The sequence below is a fragment of the Heterodontus francisci genome, chromosome 3 (assembly GCF_036365525.1).
Source record: "Heterodontus francisci isolate sHetFra1 chromosome 3, sHetFra1.hap1, whole genome shotgun sequence".
NCBI classification, from domain to species: Eukaryota; Metazoa; Chordata; class Chondrichthyes; order Heterodontiformes; family Heterodontidae; genus Heterodontus; species Heterodontus francisci.
In genome coordinates, this window is record NC_090373.1 from 19,122,621 (window position 1) to 19,142,968 (window position 20,348).

General features: G+C 40.5%; 1 protein-coding gene across 1 annotated transcript; it reads right to left on the minus strand.

Annotated features, from left to right (window-relative positions):
• Positions 1–4,692: 4,692 nt before the first annotated feature.
• On the minus strand, positions 4,693–12,679 carry ptp4a1 (protein tyrosine phosphatase 4A1). Its single transcript, XM_068020147.1, has 5 exons — positions 12,566–12,679; positions 11,351–11,443; positions 9,808–9,938; positions 7,538–7,612; positions 4,693–6,310 (listed from the first exon to the last, which is right to left on the minus strand). The coding sequence occupies exons 1-5, from the start codon at positions 12,668–12,670 to the stop codon at positions 6,193–6,195; spliced, it is 522 nt and encodes a 173-aa protein (XP_067876248.1). The 5' UTR covers positions 12,671–12,679; the 3' UTR covers positions 4,693–6,192.
• Positions 12,680–20,348: the final 7,669 nt, after the last annotated feature.

Consider the following 20,348-nt stretch of genomic DNA (forward strand, 5'->3'; position numbering starts at 1 on the left):
TCATTGATGCCCTAAAGCCAAGTTGATACCCGTCATTATTATTAAGCACCATGGACGTGGAGCCTGCTGATAGTTTGTGAAACAGGATACAACACATAATAGAAGGTGGGCTTAAAATCAAAATGAAAAGTACCACCTGCAAATGGAACTGCAAATTCTATGAAATAAAACATTTCCCATGTGGCACTTGATCTTTCACATTTATAACGCTGATTACCAGACTTTCACTCTGGCATCTGAACAACCACCTAGATTCAATTACAGCCTTATAACTCACTGACAGTCATTAGGATTCTCCAGAACGCCAGTGAGTTTGGCAGTCTTTTTTTTAAAAAAACTGTCCCCAATTGTAAGTGGCTGTCAATGTTATCAACTTCTGTTTAACCGCACCTGTGATTTTATCCCATTAAAAAGTATAGTAGACGCAAATGCAATTTGTGAAAGTTGGAATACAATTTATTATGATAGTTACCTATCAAACAGCATTATTCCGCAGTCATTTGAGGACCTATGCCTGTGGTAGCATTCTCACCGTCGAGTCAGAAGGTTGTGGATCCAAGTCCCACTCTAGAGACTGAACTGTGCATTGGAAGCTCTCCTTGTTAATTTGACTAGGGTATGGAGTAAGAACTGCTTCCCCAGAGTTTGACCTGCAGGACCGATGATATGAATCATAAACAGTGAGGCAGTAAATCCTTATTGCAGATATTTATTAAAATGATACCAGAGATAAGGCTTCTTTAGTTATGTGGAGACTAGGGAAGCCCAGGTTGTTTTCCGCAGGGGAGGTGATCAAAAGGAGGTTCAAAGTTATCAGGGGCTTCCACTGGCAGGAGTGTTGGTAACCAGAGAGGCACAGATTTAAGGTAATTGGCAAAAGAATCAGAGGGGAGATGACACACACATGCAGTGAGGTATGATCTGGAGAGTACTGTTTGAAAGGATGATGGAGGCAGGTTCAATAGCAACCTTCAAAGCAAAAAATTACAGGGCTATGAGTAAAGAGCAGTGGAGCTGGATTAGTTAAATAACTCTTTCAAAGAGCCAGAACAAGCATGATGGGCCAAATAGAATCTTACAGTGCAGAAGGAGGCTATGACCTTGTAGAGCGGGGTTGCCAACCTGTTTGCGTGTGGAGGGGAGGAGCACATTATAATTTTTGTCTTACATTGTGAGGGGGACACAATTTTGGAAAGATAAAGGCATTAAAATTGATCTTACTATTAATCAAAACACCAAATGTACATTTTGGTGAAGAAGCTTTAAATGAGATGACTAATATATTGACTTACTTTCTCTTTACTTTGTTGGACACTGATTTAATGAAATACCTGGCATTTTTTGCTTGCACAAGTAGTCAATGTTTGCCCACACAATTGTAGCAATGCAGAGTATTCCCAATAGCTGTCATTCCATCAGGAGTGATTTGATCTCTCTCTCTGCCTACCCTCCTTTCTCTCTCTATCTGTACCCCCTCATTCTCTTTCTGACAGTTAGAGTGAGTTGGAACATTCAGCAGATTGTTGGACTTTTTTTTTGAGAAATTGAAGTGAGTTTCACGGCTGACAACAGCAACAGCCGTTTCCCAACTTCAGACAGATTTGGGTTTTCCAGTGGGCTTTTTAAAAAATCCCGAATCTGTCCGAAGTTGGGAAACAGCTGTTGCCGCTGTCAGGAACTGTCAGCTGTGAAACTGACTTCACAAGAAGCCAGTGGGAAATTTCTCATCTCCATTCACGGACCCCTGGCGAGGATGAGGAACAGTTTACCCTGCAGGCCGTATGTTGGACAAACCTGTTATAGAGGGTAGGTTTCACTTGTAGCGAAAAAGCATGACCCTGAGCTTTCAGTTGTTTGCCATTTTAACACGCCCCCCTGCTCTCATGCCAACATTTGCGACTTTGGCCTGCTCCAGTATACATTGACGCTAGCTCGAGGAACAGCGCCTGATCTTTCGATTAGGCACTCTGCAGACTGAACATTGATTCAATAACAGAGCATGACTGGCCTTTTAAAAAATATTTTATTTTTTAACCATGTGCCTGCTTTTCACATAGTTAGAGCAGCTCATTATTCCATTAACAGACTCTCTGGACAATGCTTGGTCTTTCACCACAAGCATTAACACACTCTGCCTTTGTCCCAGGACAGCTGTGTTATTTAACCTCTCCTGCCCTATCAAACACATTCCCCTTTGTTCTCTCCTCCACCCCCCTCCCCTTCACTTGCTTAAAACCTAATTCTTTTCTAACCTTTGCCAGTTCTGATGGAAGGTCACAGACCTGAAACGTTAACTTTTCTTCTCTACAGATGCTGCCAGACCTGAGTATTTCCAGCACTTTTGTTTAATTTCCAGCATCCGCAGCATTTTGCTTTTATTTTACTGCGAAAAGGGACTGGAGCTTGTCACAAAGGGAAAATAGGTAGGTGGCAGAGAAATGGACAAACTGCACACTGCCATAGCAGAGCCATGTATGCAACACCACACTCTGAACAGTTAAGACTCAGACAGCCATTGCAGTCTCACAGCTCCCTCCAACATGGCTTCAAATAGATCAAGGCATCATTTAAAAGGTGAAAAGCTAACAGAGGGGGTCCAAAAACACAGATCACTAAAATGTAGTTAGGTGCCAAAATAACCTGGATTAAAGGAATATAGAGGGCTAGAATATAAAAAGGGAGGAAAAGTTTAGTCACAGCTATACAAAGCCATGCCTAGACCACATCTGGAGTACTATATAGTGTGCTGGGTTCCAAGGGTTAGATTATGAGGAGAGATTACATAAACCAGTCTTGTATTCTCTAGAATATAGATTTTATTGATGATTAAGATTTCAAAAGGAACCAATAGAAGTAGAGAGAAAGCTTATCTCGCTGGTGGGGGAATATGGAATAAGACATCCTGCTGCTGTGGGGGGAGGGAATATAGAAGACAACTCTAAACTCAGAGCCAGCCCATTCAGGCTAGACATTAGCAGTTCTTCATGCAAAGGGTATGGAAGTGTTCTGCACATCTATCAAAATGCAGAAGTTAACCAGATTTAAAATTAATAGATTTTTGCGAAAGAACAGTATAAAAGGATATGGGGCTAGGTAGGTGCAGGAAATGAAAATACAGAACAGCCATGATCTCATTTGACATGCATTAGCTTTTTGTGGTCAGATGCAAAAGGAACATTAAATGTAAATGCTTTCCCCAGGTAAGCAATAGGGTAGATATGAATCCTTGCACCCACAAGTGTTATCTTCAACATTTTGCATTGCATCTGACAAAGTTGTAGAACTCACCAAGCTGGGCTCGTACAAAGTTTAGATGTTGAACCTCAAACTAATCATTGCAATGATTGTCACTTTAGAAGAATTCCCTACCTCATCTCTGGGGTGATCAAATAGCAGCTACCAATAGCAAAAACATTGGCAGGACTAAAATGAGTGGCTAACTACCCAACAAAAAGCATTAAAAATATGGAGCATGATGTAATTGCAAATACCAAAAAACCCCTACACACACTCAATAAGCCAACTAGCTGGATTCCAATATGCCCATTCCATAGAGAAAAGGTATCTGTTCGAGTCCGAGCCTGTCTGAAGTTGAAGCTAAACATGAGACCTAATTTGCCTTTATACATACAATTGTGTAGTTTATCATACCTGCACCACAGCCTCCCAAAATTAGTATACAAATGCAGTAGTGAATGTGGCATGCAAGGCACTATGCCAAAGGTGGAGCAGTATTGTTCCCAAGAGGTTTAACACCAAACAAAGAACATTATATGTCAACAGGTAGTGGTAAATTTCAGTGCATCCATGGGTTTAAGCAAGCATTGTTAAATGACCAAGGTAATGAAGAAAATCTGAAGCACCAGTCAGTTCCTACATACTAGCCAAATTACCAGAAACTCAACAGCATGCCCTTCCTAAAACTCAAATATCAACAAGGTTCAAGTTATCAGATCATGGCTTGTACAATGAGTACAAGAATGAGTACAACTGCAACGAGTAACTCACCTCCTGACTCCCCAAAGCCTGTCCACCATCTACAAGGCACAAGTTGGAATATGATGGAATACTCTCCACTTGCCTGGATGGGTGCAGCTCCAACATGCAAGAAGCTTGACATCATCCAGGACATAGCAGCCCACTTGATTGGCACCCCATCTACAAACATTCACTCCCTCCACCAATGCACAGTGTGTACCATCTACAAGATGCACTGCAGCAACACTCCAAGGCTCCTTAGACAGCACCTCCCAAACCAGTGACCTAATCACCTTGAAGGACAAGAGCAGCAGATGCATGGGGTTACCACCTGCAAGTTCCCCTCCAAGTCTCACACCATCCTGACTTGGAACTATATCGCCGTTCCTTCACTGTCACTGGGTCAAAATCCTGGAACTCCCTTCCTAACAGCACTGGGTGCACCTACCTCACATGGACTGCGGTTTAAGACAGCTCACCACCACCTTCTCAAGGGCAATTAGGGATGGGCAATAAATGCTGGCATAGCCAGTGACACCCACATCCCATGAATAAAAAAAAAATCATTGCATTGCTATTAGATTTTCACCCTCATCATGACTCACTGGTATTTCTCAAAACCTGGAATAATTGGAACAAGTTTAAAACTACAGATAAAGGACATGGTTGTACTGACCCAGGATAAGCAGTAAAAGAACGAATAAAATACAAAACTTGCTTTTTTCACTTTTTATTTCAGATGACAAGCTCTCGCACTAGATTTTAAACAAGCTGGTGAATACTGGCAAATTACTTCTCCCACAGAACTATACCACACGTTCCCAAGACAGTATAAATATGGTTTAACATTAATACAACATTGCATCAAATTACATAATTAAATGATCAAGTATCCAAGTATTAACTTATGCAATCAAAAGGCATACAAAATATTACAGACATCAGGGTCTGCATAGTTTAAGCAGAAACTAAAAAAATCACGCTTCTGACAAGTTGGTAAACCTCCAATAGTACATCAAAAGAAAGATTACAAGTTTCAGAAAGTTACTGTACAGTATGAATTCAGCTACAACAAAGCATTTCTACTTTTAAAAAATTACTTGGTATGTAATGGGCAAACCCCAATATACATTTTCTGCACAAGACAAAAAGGCAACATACTAATATTAAATATCTCCCATTCCCCAATCCTTATTTCAGGCCCTCCCTAAATATCAATTGTGGAGTGCCAGTGTTCCCTTGTAAGGCTTTATTTTGAAAACTAAACCCAAGTGTGCTTCTGTAGGCTTTGAGCATCGCAGTGTGTACAGTCTAATGAACTGATATGTCCTTTTGGACATGAGAAACTGCAGTGGGGGCAGGAAGAGGAATTAATGGTATGCCACATGATTTGTAACCAAACTATTAAATGCATTGCAAGCCTTTTCAAAAATGCAATATACATCAGAACAGAGGGCATTCAAAAGTACTATTACGACTTTAGTCAGTGATAAGTTTTAAAAAACCTAGGCATACTGCTGTGCAGCAATTAGTTCTAGTGCGACTGTGGGAGGGCATGTAAACAGTGTTGAAGAGTACAGTGAGCAGCCGGCTGAGTTAAATCTTTGACACTAGCGTGCAGGACACTCATCTGAAGGAGCTGTGCACAAGATTCATGTAGCATTGTCCCATCCAAGCAACTTTCAATGAGATATCTCAAAGCTGATGGTAGTTTTGCAATTCACAAAGTGACTCAAGACAGGAGGCTGGGGGTGGGGAGGGTTAAGGAAAAAGTTGTTGAAGATAAACTGTTCACAAGATTCCAACTTGCTCTCAGAACCTGGTTAAAAAAAATTCTGGCAGCAATTTAGTGCTTAATTTAGCAAGTATCTTTACTTTGCATCTGTAAGCAGTGCACTGTATTGTATGCTCATGCTGTATTTCACATACATGTTAACTGTCTTAACAGCTACGAGTCTAAACTCAAACCAATTGGGGAGGGACCCTCATTCTAGTTTTGAAACTTACAGCAGCAACTTTTTAGCTCACAAAAAGTAGTGAATCTGAAGGCAAGAGAATTTCAGGGTTTAAAACAAAACTATCTCCATCTCCCAACTCATACGGAAGCACCAGTTTACATTACAAGCACATTTAAAATTTTACGTTCCCCAGCTGAACTGCCCAAGTTGGCCATCTCTCTGCCTTCAGACGAATTAAGTGATCAATCCTCCGACATTACTGGATGCAGCAATTATTCCGATGACCATTGGAATCTTTAAAGCGCAGACGCATTTTGGGACGGTATTTCTCCAGGTACAGGAGCTGTTTGCTATTGAAAGCTCCACGTCTCTTTCTGGAATATAGAATACAAGGTTTAAAAGTGCTCCCATGTAATTTGTACATGCCCGGAATGGTTCGAAGTTTTCCTCATGCAATTAAAAATGGACCCAACTACTGCCTAATGTTTAACATGTGAAGCTGGAATCCTTCAACTGCTTAAACTAATTTCTCAATACAAATAACTCAGTTACCTATTGCACCTTGATTGCTCAGCCAGTCTGTTTTAATGGTCCCTTCAGTCTTGAAAGAGGCTAGTTCAAATACTGGCAGAGCTCTACTCAATACAGATGTGATGACATAGGTAGGCAATTGTTGTACAGCATACACTGGAGCATCAGTGTTTCAAAATAGAAGACTGCCAATTCAAATGCTATATTTTCAAATAAGGAATACAGCTTTCAAAATGAAATTGTTATCTAATGGTGATAATCACTGATGTTAATGTTCAGCTCTAGTCAACTACTTGGAAGGGTACGGGGGAAAAAAACTGCCCAAATGTGAGAAGACTTCAATGGAAATAAGTTGTATATTTACTTCAAAGTGTACCAATTAAATTGTGGGGGTTGGGGGGGGGGGGGGGGAGAAAAAGGAGAGAGAAAAGATGAGAAGGATATGTTGATAGGGTGAGATAAGATGAATAGAGAGGAGGCATGTGTGGTGCATAATCAGTACAAATTATGTTTGCTATTTACATTGAACTTATTGCACAAAGAACTTAAACTCAAGCAACTGAAGAAAATTAATTGAAACAAATATTGTTATTCAAAATACAATTTAAATGCCATATCAATGTGCTAAAGAGACAAGCTTCCCTTTGAAGCGATCTTCAATCCCTGCTAGCAATTTGCTAACAAAGTTAAGAACATAGTTAAAAATGGGCTAAGCAGCAAGTCAGATTTCCAGAAAAATAGGCTCGCCAAAAAGTATAAAAAACTGCTGGTTGAGACGCGTATCAACTTCAAGTATACAAAATACTTGTTTTGTGTTAAGGTAGTGGCAAAATGCTCACGACATCTTACCCAAAAGTAATAGTTTCATGAGCTATAGCTCAAGTTTAAATTCCTAAACATTTTACTTCATTTTTGCATGAAACTAAAATTAGGCTAAAAATTAAGCATTTTGGGACAATTCATTTGAGTTTAGGTACTTATAAACATTCCCAGTTGTGTTATAGCACAAGCCCTTGTATCTGCACATGATTTGGCAGAAGTGGATAAAGATCACACTACAAACTACTTACTGTCGAATGAACTGAACAGCATCTTCATACTTCATTCCACATTCAATCAGTGCCAAGGCCACCAGAACAGGAGCTCTGTAGAAAGGAAAATTGTTTCAGGCAAGATCACACCTCCTGAAAAATCTAGACAAGTTGCATCCATCATGGTTTCAGTCAGCTGTGCCCTATGGATTTTATTAGTCTGTACAAAAATCACCAGTCTGTTTTAAGCCCATCAGATCAGTCCCAAGTAATCAGATACCAATATTATGCTTGCAGCCCACCTGCTCCCTCCCAGGGCTGCACTGTTCAGTGTGAATTGACGACATGGTCTGCAGCTTCCTCCTCCACTAATCTGTTGCTTGATTTTTATTTTGGGCCGTTCTCTCTGGAAAGGAGACCTGTCTCAGCCTCCTACTTTTGCTGCTGCCTTAGATTTACTGCACAACATTTTTGTGGCCCAAAGCCATACATCTATGTCTCCTTGACAGCAGGCACTAGAAAGTAAGAGAAGTTAGCTGGATTAAACTGACACTTTAAAGGAAAGCATTTTATTTTAGCAAGAAAAGTTTCCAAGGTGTTTTAAATGAGTCTCACAAGATACTAAACCCTAAAGTAGTCAGATGCAGAGATCCCAATTTTTGATAACCTTTGCAATTCAATGTGTTTCAGCAATTTGATCTGGGCTCTATACTCTTTCCTGACCTAGGGCCATATCAGCACTGTTTTTCCCCTCCCCAGTTTCTTACCTTTCACACATTGTTTGGACATTTATTTATTTAGAGATACAGCACTGAAACAGGCCCTTCGGCCCACCGAGTCTGTACCGACCAACACCCACCCATTTATACTACTCCTACATTAATCCCATATTCTCTACCACATCCCCACCATTCTCCTACCACTTACCTACACTAGGAGCAATTTACAATGGCCAATTTACCCATCAACCTGCAAGTCTTTTGGAGGTGGGAGGAAACCAGAGCACCCGGCGGAAACCCACGCAGATACAAGGAGAACTTGCAAACTCCACACAGACAGTACCCAGAACTGAACCCGGGTCGCTGGAGCTGTGAGGCTGCAGTGCTAACCACTGCACCGCCCAGACGGAGCATCAATTAGGGCCATGGTTCTAGATATAGTGCAACACTGACATGATCCCAGCCTCAGAACCTGCACCCCACCCCCACTGTAACCAAGTCAGATTGATCCTCTGTAGGAAGAGTTGGGGGGAAAATGGGACATAAGACAAGAAGAATGCAGGAGGGCGACAAAGGATAGACTTAAAAAGATTAGATGACTGGAAGGAGAAAAAGAATACATTTAGAAGTGTAACAGTTACAAGAAAATTTTTGCTTATGAGCAGTGCCACCTGATATCAACTAGCAAATATGAAGCTGTAGTGCTGAACAGCACCAACTGAGTCAGGCTATCAGCCTTGGGGAGCAAGACTCAAAACAGGCACAGAATCCTCCACACAAGCCATTCCAATCACATTTGAGATAGTCAATGTAACCCAGTTTGTTCCTCTGATTGAACTTACTCAAACCCCTTTCAACTACCAGAAGGCTGCAAACAGATGAATTAGCTCATTAAATAGCCTATTTCTATGGCACAAAGCAAATTCTAGATGTGTCCAGGCCATATAAAACCTTGGCATCCTATTCAATCACAGCTGAGCTGCAAACCTACATCCTACACATAACCTGCCTGCAGCTGTCAACCCCACTGTCATAAAAGCAGATTGTCACCTTTAGATTTGATTTCAATATCCTGCTTGCTGCATAAAATCAATGTTGAAAAACTCAGCTTTTAGTATCTCAACCTCACTCCAGCCATCAGCAGCAAACCTCACCCTTACCTTCAAATCTCACCATCACTGCAGTGTTCTCACCTTCGACACCTGTCCATCTTCTGGCTTTGTGTCCTCTTTTTCTGTGACTGCAAAAATCTAGCTACCTCTGCTCCGTTCTGGAACTCCCTCCCTAAATCAAGCTCTTTTTTCCACTTCACAACTTAAAAAAAACTTTCAAGTCCCACCTTTTCAACCAAACTGTTGCTCAACAGCAGATTGTGACTCAGCAACCATTCCTTTATTCCAAAACCTTATTCTCTTCCTCTCCTACTACAACACTTTTTTCTTCATTAAATGCACTATACAAATGCAAGCTATTGGACTACACCATGGAAGAAGTTAACCATGTTCAATTGCTGATCTGAACTGGCACATTTACACTCGTATGCTTGTTTCAGAGCCATAACCACACAATAAAAATCTGAATAGTACGCACCGTCCAAGTCCTGCTACGCAATGGACAGCAATGCAACAGCCAGGCTCTTCCCGGAACTTGGCTCTCAAAAGGGTAAGCCAATCATCCACAATCTGATTGGAAGGTGGAGCACCATCATCAAATGGCCAGTCCTGTTAGAAAGACAAAGTTCCTATTGCGTTTTCATGCATTAATTCATCATTTTACATCAACACAACCCTCACACAAGTACAGGACTATCCGTGCCAAACCTTTCCCAGTTCCTTTAATGAAACTCAATGATCAACCAAACATGGCTTTGGAATATTTAGGCTTTCACAATTCTGCATGTTAAGTGTAAGATTCGGTATGCAATAGACTTTTATTGACAAGTGTGCATTCTAAGATCACACATGCAAGAACTTTTCCTGTGTATCTTCCATAATCAATTTCTTACTAAGAATCTTAGGTTTGGAGAAGTCATGATTAATAGGGATAGCTCAACTATTTAAAGAATGCATTTAAAAATGGTGCATTTTATGCTCAATGTGAGGACTGCTACTAATGGAAATTGTAACAATTTCCCCTATTTTGGGCATCTGTCGAGCATCCTCAGATAACACACTGGTTAGATGCAGAGAGCATCAGTCTAGGAACTGGACTGAAACTGAACTCACTTCAGATATGGCCTTTATAGCAGAATAAGAGTGCTCTAGCATCATGGTTATGTTACTGGATGATAATCCAGAGGCATGGACTAAGGACCCAGAAACACGAGTTCAAATCTCACCACAGCTGGGGAATCTGAATTAAACCAATTAAATTCTGGAATTCAAAAGCTAATCTCAGTACTGGTGACCATTAAATTACCCAATTGTTGTAAAAACCCATCTGGTTCACTAATGTCCTTAGGGCAGGAAATCTGTCACTCTTGCATATTCTGGCCTACAAGTGATTCCAAACACACAGCAATGTGGTCAAATCTTAATTGCCTTCGCAAGCCACTGAGTTTTTTTTTTAAAAAATATGGTAGCTCACCACAACTTTCTCGAGGACAATTAGGGATGACCAATAAATTCTAGCCTTGCCAGTGATGCCCACATCCCATGATCTTAAGAAATCTGTCTGATTGGGACTCAAAGGCAAATACCAGAGATGGGGCAGTTGACTATTCCACCAGTCTAGTTCCCAACAATACTGCAAAGGCCTTCCAACTCTCTTCCAGCCGTCAGACCACCACAGCAGTGATGTCAGTTTGGATTAACAGATGGCTCACAGGGTAGAAATGCCCCATGATAGATTAGTGCATTAGTTAAGAATGCTGTTCTGGACAAAAATGGTGCACAGGAATGGAAAAATGAACAAGCAGTAACAGAATTTGATGTTATACATTATACAAGTTATAGTAAATAATTTACCAGCGAAAAGCATCAGCTTTGAATTGCGTTGAACTGGGGCTGCCAGCTGTTTTTTGGGGGGGTTCTTAAACACTGTTGCAATATACTAGCGTAAAATGGACTATATTTTGTACTATTTGTCAGAATAGAGATAAAGGTTGAAAAATTAAATTCAGTTCTCTACTTACCAAAAACTGAATGCCTTCTTTTTCAACTGGAGATGTATCATAAGTTGCTTCACATACTCTAACTACTGTGGTGACACTATATTTCTTCAATTCCTGAAAAAAAATCAGTTAGTATGGTAAACAGATCTAACCTGGATTTGTAGGTTAATAAGTACATGTTTTAGTTTTTGGACTTCTAACATCTAAGTTTCAGGGCACAAACTGCATTTTGGAACTATGCCAAGTCTAGAATGCAAGTTTTCAAAATCTTGTTTGCCCTTATTCAATTGCCATCGGCCCCAGAGAAACATGGTTCCTGGACTAGGCATTTAATTTCAGTTCATGTTTTAGACAGACACTTGTATTGCATTAGTACCCAATACATTGTTACTAAGCAAATATTTGCTCCAGATAGCCTCAAAACAACATTGTTTTCAAAACAAGGAGGAACAATCTGAAAAATGGCAAGGTGGCAGTTAACATGCATGTATTGCCAGGGGGGAACCTACTGAAGGAAAATACTTGTAAAAAAGGCACCCACATAGAACTAAATAGGATCCAGAGTGCTTAATCAAACTAGAGTGTTTTTTTTGTTTTAAGTATGCAGAGGCCAGGTAAGTAATGTAGGCCGTATAAAAAGATACTTCACAGCTAGCTTCTTTTACCAGTCACCAGCACTTATTACTGGGCTCAGTTTTCAAGGAACCCATCATCCACTCTTCCACCTGGCTTCTGACAGCTGGCTGCTGCAGAGCCCCAGCTGTTCAAGCTACAGCAAAAAGATACCATCAGAAGCAGTCAACTGGAAGTGGTATGCTGTAGATAGCAAGTGTTCAACTGCCAAGAGATCAGCTCCATGTCCCCCCCACAATACTTGCTTCAGCCAGAAATGGAGGAGGCCAACTAGGACAAAGGATCTCAGCAGTGAAAACACTGAAAACAAAAAACTGATGGAAAAGATGGAGAACACTTAACTGTCAGGCAGAACAGAAGGGGTTAAAGGTCAGACTACTATGAACACATTAGATTTCTATATTTTACTGGTTTGATTTGTTCACTAATGAGCATATTTCTGTATAGAGACTGATGTGCATTATATCTGCTTTGGTTCGCAGAGTCTCAGATATTAAAGAGGAGTCCCAAGAAATGCATTTATCATGACTCCATGCAACTTTGAAAACTATCAATGCTAAACTTGACTGTTAAATGTTTAACCCCTTTAAAGTGAGCACTCACCTCTATGAACTTATTTAAGGTTGCATTGGTAGGGTTGTGTGTGATCAGGAATCTCATGTTCTTGTAGGTAATTTCAACAGGCGCTGGACGATTCATTCGAGCCATTTTCTTATAAAAATGCACAAATCCTAAAAAGTGAAAAAGAACTGTCCCGCAAAAAGCTGAAAATAAAAGGTCCAGTTTTTCAAATTCCACCAACAGTGTTTGCACGTACGAAGGCTTTTGATGAAGCTCTTGACAAGCAGCAAATCTTCAATCCATTAATACGGTGACCAACTAAAAACAGCCCACTTGGTTACCCCATCCAGATACAGTCTTCGATGAATCAAATCGTCTGTTACTCCCAGTTGCTGGCAACCTGCTCGAGGGGTTTCTTAAGTGGAATAGCAATAGACTTTTACAGTTCACTTGTCTGCATAGACGTCGTGCTGTGCCTGGCAGTAGTCTCCACTGCCCTTCAGAAACTCCATAAATGTGCGACCTAGAACACCACAGAACTGCTGCAATAAAGAGAAGTATTAAATAGAACATCTGCTGGAACTTTGCACTCTTCACTGTGCATTAATTTCTTCAGTTAAAAAAAAATAAAGACTAGTGAGCCTCAAGATGATGCATGCTCAAATTGCAACTTAAGTCATGAATTTGGGTGCTTTACAGTCAAATATTGACATTGGAGACACTGGACTGACCACCAAATGCCAGCATCTGCTCAATTTACACCACCTGTAGTGGCAGAGTAAAGAAAAATGACACAGCGTCCGTGATAACTCCATTACCATTTCAAAGCCAAAGTGAATTCACACTTCAGGAATATCCATTAGTGAAAACTATATTTTCAGTTGCTAAATGAGACTATTTGTTATTGCATTTTTCCCCCTCTACCTGCCTTAAATATAATTCATTCATCACCTTTGGCTTTCCTTGCTTTCCAGTACTCCAAGATTCCACAAGGAATTAAAGATTTCAAAATGCAATCCCATGAACCATCATTCCCCTTAAAACACAAAAACAGACTTTGTTTTCAGCATTCAGGAGTATAACTTTTCATTTAATATGGCACATTTGAAGCCCATGTAAATGGGGCTAGTCAGAACACACAACAACAATGTTTGTTTCTCTGGCAACAAGATGCTGGAATGTGGATTAGAAGTCACTAGGCAGGCAGGAATCAATGGAATGCTACTCTGCACATATAATCTGCTCTGTAGTTTAGACACTACATTACAAACTTTGCTTCCTTCTAATCTTCACTATGCAGCGACAAGGAAGTAAAAATTCAGACAAAAATTATTTCTTGAAACAGCATCTTATGCGTCTTTTGTAGCTGTAGTGAAGCAGCAATAACTAGATCTAGTTTCCCACCAGATGAGCTACGTAAATACACAAAGCATTTCAGAACAGTCCATGTACAGGATGTATTTAGCTTCAACAGTTCCAGTATTTCTTCGTATGTGCACCATGTTTGTTAATGCAAGCATGATTGCAAAGCTCCTCATTGCACAGGGAATTTAATTCTCACTTGATGATCAAGCCTACCCAGTTACATCCGGTTGAATCACATCCAGTTGAAAAGTATCTGAAAAACTCAGCATCTTTTGCAAAGAAAAACTTTATATGCAATGAACTACTTATAGACAATAAAGGAAGCAGAGTAACTTATATAGGCAAATTCTGCTAAATATCAGCTAGTGGCATTGGCTGGGGTGGGGGGGGGGGGGAAAATATTGATCAGAGTCCCAAACTCCCCCACTCTGAATGGTGCGAGAGGACACAATTTCTCCATGGACCAGCGGAGACAGATGGCACCTAGAATACAAGGGCCTAGTTATGGTTCAGCTATACAAAGTCCTGGTCAGCCCACACCTGGGATATTGTGAGCAGTCCTGGGCATCACACCGTAGGGAGGATATACTGGCCTTGAAATGAGCACAGCATAGAGCTACCAGAATGATATTGGGACTCCAAGGGTTAAGCTTTGAGAGATTAAACAAACTAGACTTGTGTGCCCTGGAATTTCAAAGGTTGAGGGGTGATTTGACTGACATTTTCAAGATATTCAAGAACAGATAGGCAAATAGAGAGAATCTATTTCTGCTGGCTGAGAACCAGTCTAAAAAATTAGAGCCAGTCTTTTTTCTGGGATGAAATCAGGAAACACTCCAGGCACAAAGGGCAGAAGTTTGGAACTCTTCTGAAAATGGCAATTGATGCTAGATCAATTAATTTTAAAACAGATAGATAGATTTTGTTAGCCAAAGGTATTAAAGGGATATGGGGGAAAAGGTAGGTATATGGAGTTAGGTCACAGATCAGCCATGACCTTGTGGAATGGCAGAAGAGGCTAAATGGCCTACTCCTGCTCCTATACTCAAACATATCTTAAGTACTACAGTCTAGTACAGAGATAACTACAGTATGTTAATTGACTGCTTTCTGGGCTATAAACTGAGAAACTTGCAAGACTGTCAGGGAAGCAATGTAATGAAAAGGCTACTAACAAAATGGTGACTTGAGCAATGGGTACACATGGATGGACAGAAAATGAAGCAATATAGCCAAAGGTTAGTAACAGCTGGAAGGTACATCATTCCTGCAGGAGTTAGAAATCTACACAATGAACTACAGCCTTATCTACATGATAGCACTCTTGCCTCAGGCAAAAACTGTAGCTTCCAGTCCCACTCAAGACTTGAGCATAAAATCTAGGCTGACACTCCCAGTGCAGTACAGTGGGAGCGCTGCACTGTCAGAGGTGCAATCTTTTGTATGAAATGTTAAACTGAGGCCTCTCAGGTGGATATAAAATGTTCCATGCCACTATTTAATGAGCGCGAGAGTTCTCCCAGTGTCCTGGCCAATATTTATTCCTCAATCAAGATCATAAAATGATGATCTGATTATTAAACATTGTTGTTCATGGGACCTTGCTCTGCACAAGGCTATTGTTTTCCCTACATAAGTGACTACACTTCAAAAATACTCTTTGTAAAGAACTCTGGGACATCCTGAGGTGGCAAAAGGTGCTCTAGGCTATATAAATACAAGTTTCTCTCAGTCAATATATAAGTTATGTTACAGTTCACCAGATCATGAAGAAAGTTTTCTCTATGAAAGGATAGAAGAATGAGACCAGGAAAGTCATTTAATGGTTGATTTATAAATTGAGGAACCCAAATGTAAAACATCACTTGCTTCATGATCCAGTGTACCAGAGGTTATGAGGCAGAGCTCATTTTAATTTTTATTTATAAATCACCTAGACTATGCACAGAAACTGTAGTACCGTTGGTCAACAATGATCAAGTGCGACATGATTGAGATTCAAATAGCAACTGATGTCATTTATTTATTTAGAGATACAGCACTGAAACAGGCCCTTCGGCCCACCGAGTCTGTGCCGACCAACAACCACCCATTTATACTAATCTTACATTAATCCCATATTCTCTACCACATCCCCACCATTCTCTTACCACCTACCTACACAAGGGGCAATTTACAATAGCCAATTTACCCATCAACCTGCAGATCTTTGGAGGTGGGAGGAAACCAGAACACCCGGCAGAAACCCACGCAGACACTGGGAGAACTTGCAAACTCTGCACAGGCAGTACCCAGAACTGAACCTGGGTCACTGGAGCCAAGAGGCTGCGGTGCTAACCACTGCGCCGCCCTAAGATACAACCGAGTGGCTTGCTAGGCCATTTCAGAGGGCATTTAAGAGTCAACCACATTGCTGTTGGTCTGGAGTCACATGTAGGCCAGACCAGGTATGGACAACAGATTTCCTCCCCTAAAGGAAATTAGTGAACCAGATGGATTTTTAAAACCACAATCGACAATGGTTTCATGGCCATTAGACTAGCTTTTTAATTCCAGATTTATTAATCGAATTCAAATTGCACCTTCTGCTGTGGTGGGATTTGAACCCATGCCCCCAGAGCAATACCCTGGGTCTCTGGGTTACTAGTCTAGTGACAATACCACTACGCCACCGCCTCCATTTTAAAGAAAATTTTAACAGCTAATTTCATAGAATCGTTAGAAATTAGTGATAAAATGGGGCAAACTGCTCAACACAAGTACAGATCAAGTGGATTGTCTTCAAAAGCACAATGGTCATCATAAAACAAATACATATCTAAAGCCAACATAATTAGAACAGGTGTGGAACCCCCAGTGTTGATAAAAAAACAATGCTGCAAAAGAAAAAGCAGATAGGGCCCAATGATGAATATAATATGCAAAGATTAAGGCAGCAAAAGGCTAGAATAAAGGATTAAAAAAGGACAAGTGCATGTCCATAGGTCCCCTGAAGGTGGCAGGACCGGTAGATAAAGTGGCAATGGCTTATAGAATGCTTTCCTTTATTAGCTGAGGTATAGAATATAAAAGCAGGGATGTAATGCTGGAAGTGTATAAAACACTGGTTAGGCCACAGCTGGAATATTGCATATAGCTCTGGTAACATTACAGGAAGGACATAACTGCTCTGGAGAGAGTACAGAGGAGATTTACAAGAATGTTGCCAGGGCTTGAAAGATGGGATTGGCTAGGGATGTTTTCCTTAGAACACAGCAGACTGAGAGGTGACTTAATTGAGGATAACAAAATTATGAGGGGCCTAGATAGAGTAGACAGGAAGGACCTGTTTTCCCTAGCAGAGAGGCCAATTACCAGGAGGCACAGATTTAAGGTGATTGGTAGAAGGATTAAAGGGGATATGAGGAAAAACTTTTTCACCCAAAAGGTGGTGGGTGCCTGGAATTCACTGCCCAGATTAGCAGAAACCCTCAACTCATTTAAAAGGTACCTGGACATGCACCTGAAGTGCTGTAACCTGCAAGGCTACGGACCAGGCGCTGGAAGGTGAGATTAGATTGGGAGGCTAATTTTTTTTTAAGCCAGTGCAGACATGGGCTGAATGGCCTCCTTCTGTGCCATAACTATGGTTCTACTTAGAAGTATCCACAGGAGAGACCTAAGTAACATGCTCCCCCTAGACAAAGGTAACGACTGATACAAGAAATCTGAAGTCTGACAGGACTACAGGGCTCAAAAACAGCAAGCCTCCAGGGCTTGATGGCTTTTACCTGAAGTTCTAAAGGAATGTAGAGCATAGATTTGAAAGTCATTGATGGAGCACACTGGAGAGGTACTGAAACTGACAACAGGCCAATATGGAGCCTGTATTCAAAACTGACAGACAAACAACTGAAGTCAGTGTAAAATAATGGAATCAGGCATAATTTGGATTATCTAAATAATTTAGAAGTTGGAGATTAGCCTGAATCATTAAACTTTACTCAAAATGACACCCCAATATGATGGATTCAATGTAAAGACATTTGACAACTTTCCACGTAGATTAAGCTCCAAACTTTGAGGATTTCAGACAAATCTTGGGCATAGATAAGATTTTGGCCGACAGATGGAAAACAAACTTAAAATCACATGCACTTCACTATAGACATTTAGGGACTAATTTTGCTTCAGATTACATCCAACACAATTGGATAGCATGGATAAAGTGGGCATCCTTTGTGCCAGAGGTAAAATCCTGCAAATTTCACAAGTTTCGAGAATTGATATTTTGATCAACATTAAGATTGAGTTCATCATTCTGCAACCCCAACAGAATACAGACCCTTTATTTCTGTTGTCAGAAGGCAATTTACCCATAGATGTGATAGGGAAAGAAAAAAAAAAAATTACCTGCTTATACAACAGCCAAATAAATATAAACACTCAGGATAAGGTGCTTATTACTTCATCTATAATTGAATGATTAAGCTGCAGTAATCTTTTCCAGTTTGTTAAAAAGCAGAATGTGTTCCTAATTACGACTTTATCACATTGAGTTGAGAAGCAGAGCACTGATCAGTGATGCAACCCTTTACAACTACAAGGGATGGCTGATGCATCTCTTGCACACTTAATTATTAAATTGGCCACGGTCAATTGAATATATTTAAAATATATATTATATATATATATAACAAATAATAATAATATAAATAGGCATTTGGATGAGCCCACAACATAGGTCACAATAATATCAATGTATAAATATATGGCAGTACCGGACAAGCATGGGGTACAGACAGATAAAAACAGCAAAGGGGCCGGAGACAAACTCCACAGCAAGATATATGCATTACATAAACACCAAGTTACACTGGCATTTGAAAGATGGCAGGGGAGATAAAATATAAATATAATCAGGAGAGATTTAGGGTAGATTTAGAAGAGAATTTCAGTAGCAGAAATATGACTATGGAAGTTATGGTGCTGAGATGTAGATGTTCAACTGCTAATATGTGCATGAAGTAGCAGAGGTTGAAAGAATAGGAAATGCCAGTGTGGACTATGGTTGTATAGGGACTGCCAACTGAGGCAACAAACTGGAAATAATATTGTAGTGAGTGGTCAATCTATGGGTCAGACTCCCTAATGACAGTGGAAGCACCCAGAATTGATTAGTCAGACAAATCTTTCAGAAAATAATATTCTGGGGCACAGTAATTTGAGATGACGTGGTAAGCATAGCATGCTCAAGGGAAAAGGTGACTTTGGACCCATGGTCCCCAAAACTCTCCACTGTCATACAACTATCAGGAAAAGCAGTGAGCAGGTTCTAGACCAGTGAACATCCTAGAAAACACACAGGGTGGGCCCAAAGGCCTCCAGCCAACAAACCAAGTAGCAGGATCAGTAGCAGGGCAGGACAAGTCAGACCAGGAGCAGCAATAAAAACTAGAGAAAAGTGGAACAAAAAAAACACTGCAGCTGCTGGAAATTGAAGTAAAACAACAAATGCTAGAATCTCTAATGTGGGTACAGCCTGTGGAGAGAAGTGGGTCAGGTAAGCACATGGTGGCACTGGTGAAACCTTCATCCATGCCTTTGCTACCTCCAGACTCAACATTTCAATGCTTTCCTTGCCGCCTCCGACCCTCCATAATTTAAGCTCATCCAAAACTCTGCTGCCCACATTTCATTCACCCCTACGCTCACTAACTTACAAAAGCACCTGGTCTCATTTTAAAATTCTCATTTCAATGTTCAAATTCCTGCAACGGCATCTCCTAATCTAACATTCGAGGCCTGCAACCTTCTAGGGAATATCTGTGGACATGAAATTCTGGCCTGTCTGATTTTAATGGCTCCATTATTAGCAGCTGTGTCTTCAGCTATCTATCCCCTAAGCTCTGGAAGTTTCTGCCTCAACTTCTGTCTCTACCTTGCTCTCTTCTTTCAAGAAGCTCCTTAAAACTTACTTCTGACCAAGATATTGGTCAGCTGTCCTATTATCACCTTGTGACTCAGACTAAAATTTTGTTTGCATTTTCCTGTGAAGTACCTTGGAATATTTTAAAAGCACTATATAAATGCAAGCTGTTAGCATTTCAGGCCTGTCCCTTAATCAAAATTCATCATAAACAGCTTAAAAGTCAAGGATTCCTCTATAGTGTGGCATACAAGACTCGACCAAGTCTGTTCCATTTCCTGCACTTTAGCCCTTGCCTGTTTCTAGACATTGCTGTCAAAGAGTGGAAATTATGTATGCAACCATACTAATAATGTGTTAAGTAAACCTGGCAACAGCACTGACAACTACTTATGTTTGCACACATGCAACTAGATTCAAGCACAGCTTGACTTAAAGATCAGCGTGAATCAAAACTAATGTGTATTCACAGGATTACTATCAGGCACTGGATTTTTGAAAACCTAGACTGCTCTTGCAGGACAGGTTTTCCCTTTACAGGGACACTCCACC

What these genes read in the sequence shown, in the direction of transcription:
- ptp4a1 (XM_068020147.1), bottom strand. Translation starts at nt 12,670, where the DNA reads ATGGCTCGAATGAATCGTCCAGCGCCTGTTGAAATTACCTACAAGAAC. An exon ending in CCTTAAATAAGTTCATAGAG is followed by an intron (nt 11,444 to 12,565) that starts GTGAGTGCTCAC and finishes ATTTTTTTTCAG; the next exon opens with GAATTGAAGAAATATAGTGT. An exon ending in AAGAAGGCATTCAGTTTTTG is followed by an intron (nt 9,939 to 11,350) that starts GTAAGTAGAGAA and finishes TCTTTCTAACAG; the next exon opens with GACTGGCCATTTGATGATGG.